The sequence below is a fragment of the Pomacea canaliculata genome, linkage group LG8, assembly GCF_003073045.1.
Source record: "Pomacea canaliculata isolate SZHN2017 linkage group LG8, ASM307304v1, whole genome shotgun sequence".
NCBI classification, from domain to species: Eukaryota; Metazoa; Mollusca; class Gastropoda; order Architaenioglossa; family Ampullariidae; genus Pomacea; species Pomacea canaliculata.
The window spans coordinates 2,495,579-2,514,277 of record NC_037597.1 but is presented as its reverse complement, the minus strand read 5'-3'; the positions used below and the strand labels follow the sequence as shown (position 1 = coordinate 2,514,277).

At 37.4% G+C, this 18,699-nt stretch overlaps 1 protein-coding gene across 2 annotated transcripts; it reads left to right on the top strand.

Annotated features, from left to right (window-relative positions):
• The first annotated feature begins 115 nt into the window (after nt 1–115).
• On the top strand, nt 116–18,078 carry LOC112571039 (exonuclease 1-like). 2 transcript variants are annotated; one of them, XM_025249828.1, is made up of 14 exons: nt 116–223; nt 4,389–4,563; nt 6,660–6,779; nt 7,607–7,730; nt 8,826–8,963; nt 9,780–9,995; nt 10,293–10,480; nt 10,972–11,068; nt 11,434–11,626; nt 11,989–12,403; nt 14,102–14,990; nt 15,953–15,992; nt 16,409–16,560; nt 17,595–18,078. In XM_025249828.1, exons 2-13 carry the CDS (start codon nt 4,403–4,405, stop codon nt 16,525–16,527), a joined length of 2,700 nt encoding a protein of 899 aa, XP_025105613.1. In that variant the 5' UTR covers nt 116–223; nt 4,389–4,402; the 3' UTR covers nt 16,528–16,560; nt 17,595–18,078. The 2 variants fall into 2 exon arrangements, with proteins under 2 accessions (XP_025105613.1, XP_025105612.1); XM_025249827.1 differs by having other exon boundaries at nt 15,953–16,001.
• The last annotated feature ends 621 nt before the right edge of the window (nt 18,079–18,699 follow it).

Genomic DNA, 18,699 nt, shown 5'->3' with positions numbered 1-18,699 from the left:
TTCACTTAAAATTACAAAATAAACTAATGTTAATGTCTATTTCTGGTATATTTCAAGCCTAATGTAGATATTTTGCGCGCAGTTTAAAAAATTCGAAACTTAAATAATAAGGATTCTGCGTTTGGCATTTGGCGGGAACTATTCGGTTAATTTGTTGTTCTTTGTATAGTATCATTGGGTTAGCGCGTTATGAGAGAATCGGAATAGGTGTGCAGAGGATCACGTATGTACTCTCACAATATTTTATCTTCATTTTGTTAATCTTTTCAGCAGCTTGCTAAGACTACTAACACTTTTATCCACGTTAACGGTCCACTGGCACAACGGTTAATTTTCATCACAATTAAATTAAGTGCGGTGAGGATCGATTGTCGTGGGTTCAGATCTCGTCTTGTGCTCGCCGTTCTTTCTCATCCTGTGGCACTTACAATTCTGGCGGTTTTGCTCTGATATAGCTTTAGTAGCTGGCTTGGTGTAAAATACAAATACAGTGATACCTCGGTTCTCGAACGCCTTGACTTTCGACCAAATCGGTATTCGACCAGGAAATTCGAGAAAATTTTGTCTTGGAATTCGAACAAATATTTGGAACTCGAACATCCGAAAGTCCGAGATGAGCCGAGTTGAGCGAATGGCGTTCATTTCGGCCCAGCGGCTTGCTTGCGTCATCAGTGACAATAACCATCCCCCTTCCCTCCTCCTCCACATTCATTCCCTCTGCCATAAAGTTTGGTACAGGTACAGTAAATGAAACACAATTTACTGTATTGTATGTACAGTACATTTTATTTGTTTGTTTTTGTTTTAATAAATACAATTTTTATTTCTTATTTCTTGTTGAGACTCATGTTTTTCTACATATTATATACAAATTAGGGCCAGTAAATAGCATTTTCTGGGGCTTGGAACGAATTAATCCAGTTTCCATTATTTCCTTTGGGTTTCATTGCTTCGGTTCTCGAACAATTTGGTTCTCGACCGTCCTCCCGGAACGAATTATGTTCGAGAACCGAGGTATCACTGTATATGTCTTGCCCCCTCCCCCAGTGTCGGGAAGACGTGTGGCCTGCTCACCAGGCAGATCAGCAATATATACATGTATACTGGTACCTGATATAGCAAGGAAGTTTTCGGTTCTATCTGCCGAGCACAAGACACAGTGAACTAGTTATATTTTCACTGGTGGCCATAAAGACTATAAGACCATTTATTATTTAATTTATACTAAGTCTGTTACATTATATATTTTGTTTCAGAGATCTTACATGATTATATTCATGTCATTATAGTGGATATTGTAACTAAAGTAGGTCTGAAGGAATGTGAAAGGTTTGGAGAAGATATAAAATTGTGTTCAGTTACATAGCATGAACCTATGGGCAAAGTTCTTGTCATAATTGGTTTTTGCAGATCATTCTTCACATGGGGAAATATGGTTTACAAATTTATTATTATTATAACAATATACAGTCAAATCTCCCTACTATGCCACCCCGCTACTATGCCACTCTCGGTATTATGCCACTTTTGCTCGGTCCCGACTATAAATTCAATGTAAAAAAAAATTTACTATGCCACCTACTCTCGCTACTATGCACTTTTTTGTGACTGTTAAAAGACACAAGTTGTGAAATTCCGCGCAGTGCTCGATTATTATACTGTACGGTAGTGTGGGAATCGCAGTTAGGTGGGATGGAACTAGCACGCACACAGGGAGGTGGAGGCTGGAATGTGAGGGGTGGTGGTCGCTGGCCGGGTGACAGGCACGTGACAGAGGAAGGTGTGAGGGGGTCGACTAGCGACAGGATGCAGGTGCGCGGATGTGGTTGGAAGGGTGGAGGATGAAGAGTGAGGGGGAGAATGAGAGGAGACAGCTAGCGAAGCCGCGATTCTTGAGAGCTTTGGACCAGACCTGGCAAAGGACTCCTGTCTCTGACCGGCCCCCGCCAGTATATATACTATATATACAGTATTGGTAAAACTGAGTTAACTATATTTAGTCCGGCCTCTAAAACCATCCCAATTTCTCATGCGGGCCCTTGGGAAAATTAATTGCCCACCTGCTTTTATACTGACGGTAACTTGAGCAAATAAACCGTTTTTACGAACCCTCTCTACTATGCCACTCTCGCTACTGTGCCACTTTTGCTCGGTCCCGGTAGGTGGCATAGTAGGGAGATTTGACTGTATAGCAATCCTTACAGCTTGGGGTGGAGCACTGTCACTCGACAAACAGAATCTTTTCGTTTGGCTGACGATCTTAACTAGGGCTTATTTATAGGTTATTTTGGGGGAAACACAGTAGGCTGTTGGGTTTTTGCAAGTGCTGTCAAACAGTGGCAGTGGCTGAAAACAAGAGGTGACGAGCACAGACACATTTTGCAAATATACTAGACGTGTCACACAACCATCTAACCATTAATATAGAGGCAACAAATATGTTTACATTTTTCCCCCTTCAGTCAAGATAAAACTGTAGATGTGCTTAAAATATTATTCATAGACAAGTATATATCATTTATTGACCAAGTGAAAGTACATGGAGAAGATGGTCGCCAATTATTGGACAAATACCTATCGCACTCACTTGCAGATGCTACTGCTCACACGTAAATTTCCTCCAAATTCATATGCACATATATACCTACTACCCTTCTTTTCACATGCTCTTCTCTCTCTCTTCCACACTCTTTATCACCTACACAGACAGCCACTGGACATAACACATTGCAGAGATACAAAATACCTGTGAGCAGGCACATATGGATGCTTGCACCCTCACTGACTGCAAAAAGGACAATCAACTATATTGTTCCTGACATGAGAGGAGAGTTCAGGAAGGCTATCACTTAAGCAAAGAAACTATTTCTTGACTGAGAAGTTTGGGCCTCGACGAGTCTTTACCTATACATGCATACACAAATACAGTGATACCTCGGTTCTCGAACATAATTCGTTCCGGGAGGACGGTCGAGAACCAAATTGTTCGAGAACCGAAGCAATGAAACCCATAGGAAATAATGGAAACTGGATTAATTCGTTCCAAGCCCCAGAAAATGCCTATTTACTGGCCTAATTTGTATATAATATGTAGAAAAACATGAGTCTCAACAAGAATAAGAAATCAAAAAGTGAATTTATTAAAACAAAAACAAAAAAATAATAAAATGTACTGTACAGTACAGTAAATTGTGTTTCATTTACTGTACCTGTACCAAACTTATGGCAGGAGGGAATGAATGTGGAGGGAGGAGGGAAGAGGAATGGTTATTGTTTGAAGGGGAGTCTCTTCAATAAAAACAAGGGTATCTGCTCTCGGGTGTTTCTGTTCTCTGTACTTTTGCTGAGGAGAATCAAATCTTGCTCTGCAGTTGCTTGTCTGATTTCTTTACGGAAGAATTTGTCAATTGTTGCTGTTTTTTTCTCCTTTGCAAATAATTTGCGGAAAGTGGACATAACATTGTCATTAAAAAGTTAACTGCTCTATTTGCTACCACTTTATCAGGGTGATGTTGTTCAACAAATTTGCGATTTCTGCCCATTTTGCACACATTTCATGACTCTCTCCACAAAAACGTGACTCTCTCTCTCTCTCTGCACTCACACTGATGACGCAAGCAGGCGCGCTGGGCAGAATGAACGCCATTCGGCTCAACTCGGCTCATCTCGGACGTTCGGATGTTCGAGTTCCAAATATTTGTTCGGATTCCAAGACAAAATTTTCTCGAATTTCCTGGTCGAATACCGATTTGGTCGAAAGTCAAGGCGTTCGAGAACCGAGGTATCACTGTAGTAATTTGGCTTTGATGTGGAGTTGTCTTGAGTCTGTCTTCTTTCTACTATTAGTTTGGCTTATGGTAATTCACTCCTATCTACTCCAATCTAGTACTTTCATTAAGTTGCTGTACTCAGTAAATCATGTTTGCAGTCATACTGTTACAGTCATTACAGCATTTGCAACCATCGATAGTGTCACTGCTGTCTCAGTGGGCTGGTGAGATTGTGTCAGTCCTTCATCAAGTGCAGACAATCATTTCCCTCAGACCAGATATTCTCATGTATAATCCGTCTATCCCATCTCTGGGTCCTTGAGTCATGATCTCATCTATGTTTTCCATGCTGCAACGCAGATTTGATGGTTACTTACATGTTTTTCAATTTAGAGATAGAATAATTCCTTCTCTTTGGTCTACATTAAGTTTTGTTGCTTTTTAGTTTATTTCAGACATTTTATCTCTTCTACCATATTTATGTATTTGATTTTGCCCACTTAGTACATTTTTTTTTAGTTGTGATATATTTATTATATTTATTTATTATAGTTTACATTTGTATATTATTCATATGTATACACACATACAAACCCCCCCTTTTTTTTATCTTTTCAGGGTTAGACTTTCTAATGGGAATCCAAGGCTTGCTTCCATTTCTAAAAAAGATCCACAAGCCAGTGAACATTGCCCAGTTTCGTGGGTATACTGTGGCTATTGATGCTTATTGTTGGCTTCACAAAGGGGCTTTTGCTTGTGCTGACAAGCTTGCTCTGGGCGAGAAGACTGATCAGTGAGTGCCGATAGATGTTTTGGTCCATTCGGTTTACTGTTTACATTAATAACCATTTATAAAGTAGGGTGTCAAGATAATGCAATATATATATAATGTTGCCAGATTTATTGCAGTATTGCCATAGGACTAATTAAAACATTTTGTCAAATTTTATGGCTGCTAAAGTGATAAATTTTGAACTTTGGTGCCTTTCACTTACCACCTTAAAAAAAATAAAAACCTTGTTTTGTTGAATTCATCTTTTTGCAATTGTGAGGTTGCACTTCACACAGAAAAAAAAAACCAGTAGGTCATTTGTGGGGAAATTAGCAAATCAAAGCAAATATTTGTTGAAGGTCAACCGTTTATGACTTTATTGACAATGCTGTGATTTTACATTAAACTGCGTGTGTTGATGAGTGGGTGTTTGTATGATGAGTCTAAAATTTTCTTTTAATAAAACAAGTATCATCTGTTATTTGTATGTGTATTTCATTCGAATAAAATCTGTGTGAGCATGTAGATGTGTGTGTGGGTGGGGGGGGGGAGCATGCTTACTCTTCAGAATGTAAACATGCACAAATTTGAGTTGCAGATTAAATACAGCTCAATAGCTTTTAAAAGCATAACTGAAAAGGCACTGCAAGAAGCTATGAGAGAAAAACTTCAAAGCTTTGATTCTTATAAGCATGGTTAATGACTTCTTAAGTTCAAGTAATTAACAGTGGGCAAAAAAAGTTTCAACGTGGTTAATGGCTCATAAAATTAGGTGCAACATTTTTATTCAGGAAAACAATTGTTTTAAGTGCACTGTTCGGTGATCTACATGTATAGAGGTCCAAATATGCAGTGGTTTTCTGTTGCCTGATTACATCCCTTAAACTAGGCATCCTTGGCATTTAGGCCTGTACACACTGTATGGTCCTTGCATTTTATATTGTTGAGAGTGGGTATGGCATGACCCCATGTTATTTTAGATGGTCTGTGCCCATTCACCTTTGCTTTAGCTGCTTGATCTTAGCCAATATCAATATTCATCCAGATGGGTATGCTTTGGAGGATTTCTTAACACAATCTATTAGCTACTCTTGTGCAGTAATGTTAAATAAATTCAACTTTACAAATAAATTTTTCAGTTTTTCTAGCTGACAGGGCATAAATTCAGCCTCCCGGCTTTTATCTGAAAAATTAACCAATTAAAGTGTTGCTTTACCACTTCTATATTTTTATTTTATTTCTGCCCTGGAGGATGAAATTAGGGAATTTCTTTAGTCACTCATCCCTTGACTGGCACCTGTTGGTGGGAACAGATGGATAGATGTGGCAGCTGACAAGGCCTGCCACTCTTGTCTATTTTGACCAATAGTGAGCAAGGCATGTACAGGAGGTCCAGTCTTTGACATTCTTAAGCCAGTTCTTTCTCTGGCTACCGCAGCTTCGACTAACTACAAGGTGCATGGAAGGATAGTCACATGGCCAAAGAAGACCATCTTATGTCACCTGAATGTTGAAAGTAGAGGTTCCTGGTGTCCTACGAGTGTGGCAGTCTTGTTTTGTACAAAGTTGTTAGTTCTATGTTCTCTTTGTGAGATCTGAAGCAGTCTCCTCAGGCACTTGTTCTCGAATGCCCATTCTTTTGTTTCGGCAAGCATAATCCACTTGTCACATCCATAGAGCAGGATCTGTACTACCACACTTGTACTTGGTGAACCTTATCTTATGGCTATGCCATATCCTATCTAGTTTAGGGAATTTCTTAGATATTCAAAGTTTAACACAAAAACAAACTGGTAAAAAGATTCAAAGTATTCTTTGAGCTTTTGAAACTCCCATTGTCATTTTCTTAAAAGAAAATTACTGTTCAACACATTTGGTGGCCAGGGTAATTAATGCTTACTGTCCAAGGGAGTAAACTTTGGTTGAAGAGCAAAAGTACATTTATAATCCCTATGAACATATGTAAGTCTCATACAAAGAGACTTTATTTGGAAGGTGTTAATTTGTCATTAATCAGTGTTTTAGGCCACCTGCAACTTATTCCCTTCACACTATCAACATCCTCTGTTTTTTATACTTCCAGCTGACAGATATTAACTATTTCTGTCTAATGACAGGTATGTGTTCTACTGCATGAAATATGTAGACTATTTGCTACAAAACCAACTGAAGCCGATTCTTGTCTTTGATGGATGTCACTTGCCTTCTAAGAAGGATGTGGAAAGTTCTCGACGTCAGTGAGTACTTTGCCTTTGTAACATCCTCTTAAACGCGGTCTCATCTGCTCATGTCATTATATTTAAATAGTTGCACCTTTTGTGCCTGCAGCTCTTGTATTTAATTTTTGTATGAATTATACTTTTAAAAAATGCATTTTCTAAATTAGAGGGAATCATGTTTATCTCACTTAAGTAATGCAGCTATAGGTTTTGCAGACAAATCGCTTGTAATAAAACTTGGGCAATGACATATTATCAAAATGGGGCCGAATCACTCAGAAAGATTCAAAAGCAAAAAATTGACACAGACCTTAACAGGATTTCAAGCGAATAAATTACACTCTTTAAAAAGTCTGTCAGGACTTAACAACATAGCACTGAAGAAAACCATCATGAGGAAGAGTTCTAGAACAACACAAAAACAGCCTCAAAAATCACTCCTTGGCCTCAGTTTTAATCTTGACAATTTGTACTTGTGGAGCCTTTCAATAACACCGTTGTATCAAAGAAAAAGCAGCCGTCGTAAAACACTCACACTCATGCAAATCATTCATCATCCACACAGCTTTTCTAATTCTCATCCCTTTTCCATCTGATAGTTAAAAAGAAAAGGTTTACCCGTAGCTCGGAGAGAAAAAAAACTGCAGCTGTACTGATCTGCTTTTCTGAATACATACCTTTTACCCCCAAAAAGTCAAGTTTCTATATTCTGTCACCAACTGCAGCCCCTCTACCAAATGCTATAAAATATATTTTCTGGCATTATGAGTGTAACAAAAATTAATTATTTCATGGCATGGAATAGGAATTAGCTTTAAAATATTTTTATTAATTTGTGATGCAAGGCGAAGAGAGAAGAATCGAGCACAAGCAGCTCAGCTGCTAAGAGAAGGCAAACGCAGCCAGGCAAAGGAGTATCTCCAACGTTGTGTAGATATCACTCCCCAGATGGCTCTTGAACTGATGAAGGTGAGTCCAAATAAACATAGCTGCTTCTTAAAAAATTGTGGTCACCAGTGTGTGTAAGTGAGAAGACAAAAAGAGTGATCGTGCAATGTTTTCAGTCCCATTTATCTTCTTGCCGATTTCATATACCAAATTCTTTTAACTAGTATCCCATTTTATAAAATAGTATCACTTTGTACCTTTCATCACACCATCAGTTTTTACCATGCCAGCAAATGAAGAATGATGTTCATAGACCAGACAGAACAAAGCAATGAACAGCAGCACTTATTAACTTATTCTTAATGAAAAGGAAATTGAACATTTTATAGCAGTGATATTTTGCCATAATCTGCCATCTAAATGAATCTTGAATTTTGACATCAATAATAATAAAAAAAATATATAGAGTGCACGTTACTTTATTCTACCTAAGAAAAATGTTTATTGGATTTTTACATGTACTCATAAAACCAGGTGTGCTCAGCTAATGAGCTGATAACTCCAAACAGTACATATGATATACGTTTTGTGCTTTTTTTTTTTTGAGTAGTTCTGCTAGTCTTAAAGGGGTTATCACTGACTTATATTTAGCATGCAGTAAATTTCTGAAATCGCACTCTTGGTCATGCACTATTTTATATAATGTCAAATTATTCAGCAACGGATAGTGTCATCACATACTATCCACCATCAATACTGAATCAAACTTCTATTGTATCTTGCTGCTGAAGTAAATGTATTGCATTTAGGCAAAGGAAATGGGTCTTGTTCTCTGATTCTTGTTCATTTGGAAAGTCTTAGATGCCTAAGCATGATTCCTACTTTAGGGGGCAAACTGTTGGCTCAGTGGTCAAGTGATGTTATTTTAGGCATTGTGTTTTTCCACTGCATGGGAAGCTCTTTTTTTTACAGGGTTGGGTGCATGACCAGGATTGTAGTTGTGTACTTCTTCGTCATTCCCTAGCATATGGCATAATCAAATAAGGAAAAAGTCTTCTAATTATGCTGCATGGCAGTTCGTTTGAAGTTGAACTGATGCTGAACTGATTTGTTAATTTATCTTGACAAAAAAATTGAAAGATAAAAGTTTATAACGGAATTATTTGTATGATACAGGCATGTCATGCACGTGGTGTCGATTGTATTGTGGCTCCATATGAGGCTGATGCACAACTGGCATATCTGAACAGGGCTGGGATTGCCCAGTTGGTAATCACTGAGGATTCTGATCTTTTGCTGTTTGGCTGTGATAAAGTAAGTAATTTTTTAGTGGATTTGACAAGAACTGTCCATCTACACATTCAAAACCATGCATCCAGACATGTTTTCTTTTAAACTTATTTAATGATAGTATTATCTGTTCTTGCATGTGTGTCCTGCATTTTGTATAAAAAAAAAAACCACCACCATAATCTTGTCTTTTAAGAGAAATTTTTTGAAAAATTTGAATGTGAAATTGAGTACATTTGTTAAGCAGCTATTCTGGTAATACAGATTTTTGAGAAGCTCTTTTTCTCCAAGCTCTCTCTGCACATTAACCTTAAGGTACCTGAGAGCACACAATATGACACTGCACTAGCCCGTTAAGAAAAAAAAGAAATAGAAATAACCCCAAAATAAAATGAGTAGGAAGGGCATTGACATTACTTTCAGCAAAGATTTCTGAAATCTTTACAGTTTTTTAAAATAGATTTTTGCTTGTGCACCAAAACAGTCAAACTCCCTGTTCTTTTACATCTTACATCCATGCTTACCCACCACTGAGTCCTTTAAATGTGCAGTAAAAATAACTTTTCCATGAGCACTATTAAACACCATCTACTACTAACCTGCTCTTTCTTTCTCAGTCTCAGTCTCTGATTAGTCTGTCCTACTAAATCCCTGTGCTGATTACTTTTCAATGAAACTAGTTTTTGCATCAAAGCGCTGAGTGCATGTTCCTATATGAATGGGTATGTGCGTTGTATAAATTTCACATTTATTATCATTAATATGTCTATTAGCTTCACTGTAGCTTAAAAATTTGCTGGAGATTATTTTATAAACAGTTTGTACTTGTTTTATTTTCAGATTATTTTCAAAATGGACCTATATGGAAATGGTATACTTATTGACCGCTCGAATTTAAATGAAGTGTGTGAAATTCAGGATGGTTTTTACACTTTCGAAAAATTTCGCTACATGTGTATTTTATCTGGATGTGATTATCTCCCTTCACTGCCAGGAATTGGCCTAGTCAAAGCATGTAAAGTTTTTAAGATCGCACGACAGACGGATATTCAACAGGTATAACAGATTATTATGCTACATCTATTCATATTTCTTACTTAACATAACAGTAATTCATATCAAATCTGAAGCATTTTCCATGTGATCAGCTTTTTTACCTAATAGTATTAAAGACAGACTTTAGAGAGACTTTAAAGATAAGTCTGTTCAAACTTAAAGTTTCTTCTCTACATCTCATTCATATTAGGATAGCCTTTGTTTTTGATTATATCTGTGGTACAGCTGTGTTTATTAATACAGCATCTGATGTTTCATTGTTGGTCTAACTCTTATCCAAATGTGAAACAATTGCAGATTCTGAGGAAATTGCCCATGTACCTAAAAATGAATGTGATTGTGACAGAGGAATATATCGAAGGGTTCCAAAGGGCAAATAACACTTTTCTGTACCAGCTGGTCTATGATCCACTTGAGTGCAAGCTGTGTCCCCTAAACCCTTATCCCCCAGAAATTGACCCAGAGAAAATGACTTATGCTGGACTGTATCCTTACCAATCTTTGTTACTTTAGCCCTCCGAAGTTTTTGTTATAATCACAAAACAATGATTATTAGGCTGTGTTTGATCCTATATTTAAAGCAAAATCCCTTTAGATTGACAGCTTCATTTTTAACTCAGTTAACAACCTCAAAAAACAGTGGTGTAACTGATTTATCAGGGAAGATGGAAGTGGTGAGGTTGAATTCCACCACCCACACTATGGCCTTTGTAATATAACACGCTTACAATTCATTCTACCTATAGCCATAAGGCTCTTTATCTCGCTAACAAAACATTCTAGAACAGTATGTGTTTTGGAGCTGAAGCAATTCAAAGTTGACCTAAAATGGTGGTATGTAACTTCTCTGCTACATTTCTTATCTGCTGGCTGTGTTAAGCATTGTATTACCTATATTCATTTATTAGCCCACTAGGGTTGTAAAAAAAAATTCAAGGAATTAAAATGTACTGTTTGAAATCCTTGACATTTATAGATACTTTGATGAAAAGAAGGCACTGCAGATTGCTCTGGGCAACTTAGATGTTCACACATTCAGGAAGATTGGTGACTTTGATCCATCATCATTGAAGGTGATCAGTTTTATTTGATTTGAATGACATATGTAACACCAACATTATAGAACCAGTGAACTAACTTAAGATCTGCAGCTCATGAGAACAAGTATACAGGTGAACATATAAGTGCTGAGCTGGCATATGGATATGACAGGAATTAAATTTGACCAAATTAAGCAGAACCTCTTCTAAAGTTTACTGAGATGTCCACTGCTAAAAATTATTATTGCTAAGCAGGACATGTCAGCTTAATGATATAGCAACTTGATAGTTCTCCCAGAAATATTTGGATCACATATGTGCTTGCCTGAGATGCCCTTAATATCAGAAAGTATTGCAGTATTAATCTGACTTAATCGGTCAGGTTTTCTTTGTCGTAGATGCAGCAAAAATATGGATCAAAAGAGCAGCATTTGCTCAGCATCTGGAGCCACCAATATCAACCTGCTTTCAAAAATACAAGTAATCAGAGCTCACAAAACAATTCATCTTCTCCAAGTGATCAGGCTGAGAGAGAAAGAAATCTAAAGTCTACATTGACCAAAACATATTCTGTTAAGCAGGTAAAGCCAGGTGAGAACATATTTATGCCAAATAAATGTTAAATAAAGAACAGTATCTTAAAACTTATTGAGGACTTAATATTAAATCATTGACATAGCAATAAAGTTAATGTAATTAGGTGTGTACTTTTTGTATGCCTGATAAAAATAAACCAGTCAATTTTATCTGGGGGCTAAAAAATCCCAACACTTTTAACTGGGGAGGGGGCTGTCTGAAAATTCCTTGCAGATTATGGAATAGAGAACATTTGTTATGCTAATAAATATTCAGTAGTGTTTTAAATGTATTTAATGTTAAGTTTATGTTGATTTGTGACACCTTAGTCTCTCATAACTCAGGTTTTTTTTTTTCTTTTTCTTTTTCTTATACAGCTGAGGAATGCCCTGAAGTTAAAAGTAATGGTGAACTCATCAGTCTTTATGCAACAGCAGAACCAAGAAAGAAGAGAACAAAGCTGGATTCTAGTGGAAGCAGTCCTGTGAAAGGAGAGATTCATGTATTACATAGTGATGAAAGCATATTTTCAAGAATTCCCCATTTACACTCAAAACAGAATGGGGCCTCTCAGGAGGAACTGACACTGGAAAATACTTTGTCTCCAAAGAAAGTGATTGAGAGTGGGATCGTCCAAGCAGAAGTGAACAGAAAACTAGTTGGTAAAGAAAATAAAAAAAATGCCTCCCCCACGAAAAATAAATTTGCAGTCTCATCACTCATTAAGCGAAACAAATTTCACCTTGATGGAGTGGCATCAATGGAAATTAATGCCAAAGAAGTCAGAAGCAGGCAAGTTCAAGTGTCTCCAATCTGTGTTTTTGTTGGGTTATTTTTTTTTTAAACTTTTATATTTTATTTATTTTATCAAAACTATAACTGTGTATAACCTAATCAACCATTTTGACATAGAAAATGATGAAGAACTTTGTGGTTGGCTTCTTTGGCTAGCAAGGAGATTAAGTTGGACACTGTAGTCCTTGAGCGAGATTGACATCTTTCTGGCTGCTCATAATTTTTTTGTTCTGAATGGGTTTTGAAATACCCTTATCTTTTGAGTTCTATGAGATCAGATCCCTTTATTATTATTATTGTAATCAAACACTATTTGAGACACGTAGAATACAACTAGTTTGTTGAAAGGGTCTATGGTTACCGGTCACTAAATTTAAGGAGAGTCATCTGATACTGTAAACTGGGTAATCTGTCAGACCTGGCCATCATCTAAACTAATGTCTGAAGGCATCACACCAGTCCAGCATGTGACTGCCAAAAAAAGTCATTCCTAAAAGTGCCTGTTAATGTAATTTTTGCCTACCCAGAATACCTGATTCCTTTCTGATCAGATATGTGGATTAGGGATTTGTTTGTTTCTTCACCACTACCAGCATTTTGGCAATTGTTTGGGTTAGATAGCGGGTTTGATGTGGGTTAGAGCATCTATTTAAACCTAGTATTTGTATGGTTTGCTTCTTTTTTCTTTCTTCTTTACAGTTTTTGTGTAGTTTTTTATATAAGGGGTTAGAGTTTTACTTTATTAGGCTACCATACCTTATGTTTGGTTATAGTTCTGGTTGTAGATGAGTGGAAAAACCCCATGTTTCCTATGGTTTAGTTTTTTCCCCCCAAAGATTTTAAGTATATGGCTATGGTAGGTTACCAGTATTATTAATTTATATATGGCAAAGTTTTAAGGTTTTTGTTTTTATCACTTGTTTAAGATGTTATACAGTTTTTACATGTACTTTGCTTGTTTTTATGTCTTGTATTAGGATGACTTGCCACCACTGTAATATAGTATATCATAGCTCTTTGGGTAGTTATGGCAGCCATTTATGTTTGATGCCAGTCTGTATTTATCTAAGACTTGTTTGAGTTTTTCTCTTTTTTGTTTGTTTTCATTACACTCCAGCTACACATGTGAGGTGGTAAGTCTGTCACCACTTGCGCTTCCGCTTCACTTACCCAACTCTACATATTGAATCCAGAAATACTTAAGTAGTAAAATATATGATCAGGGGTTTGTAGAGAGAGGGATTTGTTTAACTAGTCTTGACTCATTATCTTGCCACCTTTTATCTACAGCAGTCCGGTGGCGCAACGGTTAGCGCCTGTCACCAATACAGTGAAGGTTGGCTGCCCAGAGTTCATTTCTCATCTAGGGCACGCTGTTCTTTCTCTGCACGTGCCATCTGTTTACAGGGCTGGCTGCCTTGCCGTAATATAGCCTCAGCTGCTGGCATAGTGTAAAACACCAATTCCCCCTGTTATCTCACATCCTGCCTCTTGCCATGCTCTGTGTCATAGCGAAACAGATTTTCCCAAAAGTTACCTCCACTTATAGATCACATACAATCTGCCTGTTGCCATCTTTGCCTCTTGCACAATATTTATATTTGGTTATGGTGAGATGATGAGTTAGGACTGTATTTTAGGTTATTTTTAGTTTGATGATTCTTTTGTTTTTTGACAAGTTATTTTGTTTTTCAGGTACTTCCATGATTTGTCAAACGCTTGTCATGTAAAACAGGAGCAGTTCTCTTCTGATTATGCTGACGGTCATTTGAGAACACAGGGTCATGCGTCTGATTTTAAAAGCACAGAGTGCATGAAGTCAAGACCATTGAACGAAACTAATGAGAAAGAACAAGGAATGCTGTCACAAGGTTTCCCTCCCCAGCTTGTTTCGTCTTTGAATGGAGAACAACCTGTGTCTTTAATAGTAAACCTTAATAGTAAACCAAATGCAAAAAGCAGTTGTGCAAACAGACAATGCACAGAAGAGGGCTTTACATTGTTACAGTCATCTGCTACACATCTCTCAGTGTTACCAGAGTCTTTGACAACTACAGGGGAGACTGAAGAAGAGAAGACACAGTCGAAAGAATCTCCAGAACTGAATGCTAAGAGAAAAGCATCACCAACATCTGTGTTTTGCTGGTCGAAGTTTATGTTTGGAAAGCATGACAGTGACAGCAGGAGACCAAAGAATAATTTACAATCTAAGCACCCTGAGAATATGGATAAAAAGTCAAGTACTGTATCTGATAATTGTATGTTTAGACATGACTTAGCTTCACCAGTATCTCACCAAAACATTTTAGCCCCTAACCAAGATACAAAGATCACAGGAAGTGAGGCAGGCTATTTCAGTTCTATAAAACTAAGGAACATTCAACCAGTGATTCAAGAACTAGAAATACAAAATGGATTATCACATAGCCAGTCCACTGACTCTTGCAGTGTAGATTCTGAATACTACCCTTGCAGTCAGGATTTTGTTGACAACAGAGATGTCCAAGAAAAGTCAGAAACAAACTTAGTGCCAGAAGATTGTAATGGTGGGAAGACAATAGCTAGCTCAGATCCCATCATTCAGGTTTGTGTATAATTTTCTTTTACATCAGTTAAAATTTTAGCGAAGACCAATTAACATCATTTGCTCTTTTTACTGGCCTGCTTTGCTCTTGCTGGCACTAGGCGTTGGCACCTGTCTGAGCTCATTCACATCTATACTCCCACAGAACTGCTCTGTTCTGACACAGGCTCCTTTGAGTTCCATCAACTAAGAAAAAGATGTGTGGACAGATTTTTTTTCTTTCCAAACCCCATCAACTTCCAAAAAATTATCCTTCAGCCTATGTTACCCTTTGACTTTTAAATCCAATCCAAAGTCATACTTTTTTACAATCAACAATTTCTCCCAAACCGTGTTTGAACTGTGTGCCTGTGCAATATGTGTGTTTACTCACTTAAGTGAGATAAAGGAGAAGAGAGTGGTTTTATATAATATTGGATACTTGAAGGAGTTTTTTTGTAAATCTCTTGCATTTCAGGAAAAAACTTGATATGTTGACCTCAAAGACTGAAGTGATGGCTTAGACAATTTTACACTTTGTGGCAATGTTGGATAGGGCTGGCACATTTACAGTGTAGAAACTTTTGAGATGGTTCTGCTTTTCATAATTTTAACAAGTGATCTTTTTATAGACAATGTCACCAACTTCAAGCTTCAGCTAAAGTCCAGATTATGTCGGTGGTGGTTTGTTGTTGTTTGGTGTTGGTGTTTTTTTTGTTTTATATAAGCTGTCTGTATTGTTAAGGCTAATATGCAGTATGAAGTATGCTTGTGGCGGTTGAAACTGAAATGGTGAGGTATTTTTTGTCTTGAGTTATAAAATCCTGTGCTTACCTTGCAGGACATGCTTGGTGAGATAACTACATGGATAGTTTATCATGGGAGGTTTGGAAATGTTGAATAAAAAGTTTTGTACTAGACTTGTGCTGGTGAAGCAGCTTTCTAACTAAATTCTTCACTATCAAATATTTTTTTATTTGCAGATTTTGGTTTTGCCACAGTCAACACCTACAACTTCAAGAGGTAATCACAATAAGTCAAAAGCAGGCTTTGTGTTGTCGTCCTTTTTTGCTGCTATATTTTTAACAAATAGTAAAACCCAGCTACTCAAGATGGCACCAGTGTGCCAGGGTAAAAATCATTCAGTGGGTGGCATTTCTAGAGAAAAACAGATGTGTCAGAGACTCAGTTTATACTAGAAAGACATGTGATGTCCCCTATCATATTCTCACTTGGTTTATCAAATAATAGTTTCAATTATTAGTGATAACCAAATGGACAGAATTATGATGCTTTTCTTTTTAACGGGGAGAGAGTGGGTTGGTTGGGCGTGTAAAAGTAAAATGAGTTTGGGTCACATACCAAAGCAATTAAAATAATGTTTGAAACCATTGCTTTGTGTTGTTGATAATCTAGCCAGTAATTAACTATTCTTACAGGTAATAAACAATGTCGCGTGTCCGGGCTATCAAAGGGCAAAAAAAGGGTGAGCTATGAGTTGGATAAGAAGCAGCAAAAGATTCAGGACATGTTTGCCAGATTTGCACACCAGAAGTAAGCAAGGTTTGCTTTGCCAGCCAGGCTTTTTCAGGTAACATAATTTGTTGATGCATTTATTTTTCTCTAAATATTTAGTATAAAGTGGAAAAGCAACAGAAATAAGAGTGTAGAACTGATGGTGACACACAAAAATACATGACAATAGATTTAATGTTATGTCAAATAAGTAGATATCCTTCTCTTTGTGCTTATTATAAGGTTCATGTGTATGTGAGAAGGTATGTGTGTGTTGAATGTCGTGTATGGGTATGTATGTTTGCACATTATGTTGTATTTATATATCTCTGTGTGTGTGTGCTTAGATGTTTGAGTGTGTAGTGATAAAAATTTCTATCTTGGACATCCTCCGACGAAGTTTGATTTGGCTTGTCACCTGGATTTATACAAATGATTGGTTGACATTTTAATTGGAAATACCACTATCTGGAATTCCTGGGCACATAAGTAAGGGACAGTGATTTGAAGAAAGACTGAAGTAAATAATTCCTTCAAAACTGTACTCCAAATGGAAAACCATCAGTTATAACTGTTGCCAAATTTGGAGATGCTTTTATTAAACACCATTTAGGTGTTAATGATTTAAATGTCAATAAGAGGAGTAAATCTGTCAAGACCTTGTCTATTCTGTCATTTCAGTCATAGAAGACAAGGTTTTTCTCTCTCTCTCTGCACAGTGTACGACTTATATGAAAAACAAATGCTGAATTTGTTATTTATTACTTCCGTTCGGTTTACTCCTCAAAAGGACAGTATTATTAATACAAGGTCAATTGACATTATGTATTTACTGTGCCATGTTAAACATGGAAAATTGAGTATGTTGGTGTGAAAAGGCCCAAAAGATATCACCATGGTTGGTTTTTGTGGGATAGGGAGGGGGTGTTGTTTAACCCTGTGTATAGGCTGCTGACCTTGTAATGAAACTTTAATTCAACTCTCTTTTGTTTTTTTGTTTTTTTTTTCTCTCTCTTCTCTCTCTCTTCATTGTCTTGTTCATGCATACTAGTTTTATATAAAGCTGTCTTAATTCTCACCTTTAAACAAAACTTTTGCTTTGCCTTGCAGTTCTTTGCACTAATCTGGAGCCTCAGTTGATGGATAGGCATGTTTTAGATGACTTATTTTTAATCAACACTCATCGTAGTCAGTCATCTTGCCATTGGGAAAGAGAGACTGGCGACCAGCCTAAAAGGTCCAGATCCACCTGCACAGCAAAGAGAAGTGAGAACTATCCAAGGATGCTTGGCTTCTTTTCAGTTCATCGTTCTGCAGCCATTTTTACTCATAAAAGATTCCTCAAAGGATGCAAAGTGGAGGGAGGTTCATTTTTTTAAATGAGTTCACATGCGTTACAAGCTTTCAGTATGCACAGGAGGTAAAATGTTACAGCTTGAAATGTCATGGATGTGCTTATGCAATCAAGGCTACAGCCATTGGAAGAACTGGACGAATATGTGTTAATCAGGTGGATCCTTGTTTTTAACATTACTTCATATAAGGTGACCAGACGTCCCGCTTTAGGCGGGACAGTCCCGCTTTTGACCTCGTGTCCCGCAACTGAATAATCGACGGCGAACGGCCACAAATGCTTCACGCCTTAATCTGCGCTTTCTGCCGCAAAGTCCATAAAACATGTCACCAGAACTATGCTATTAAAAATCAACTTTTTCGCCACGCAATGTTCTTGACAAGTGAACAACACCCATCATCGACGTCTGTCCGCTCTCTCAGCCCAGCAACGCTCTGCGTCACCATACTTCATACGAATTTAGTTCTATCTGTGCCAACCGTGAGCAACTATCAAGTGAAAAATCCTTGCAACTCACAAACAAACGTAGGATTGTTCACCTTGATATTGAACGAAAAACCTTGTTTAAAACAATCAAACTCGAGGTGGTCAATCAAATAGTCTGCGATAGATAGCCAATCGCAGTGTGGAATCATTCTTATTGGTCAATTCTTGAATAACTTACTGCCACATCTCACAGAAGGGTCTGTAAGCTGTACTTCCCAAAGAGGCATTTTGCCAACGACACCTTGTCAAGGCCCCTTCCAACCCGAGGAATCTTCTTATGTCCAGGCTCCTCCGTTGTGCTTAAGTGATTGCACATTGTGGTTCTGTAGATTCGGTTGTATCATACAGGTGCACTTCGCCTCAGCCCCATGTACC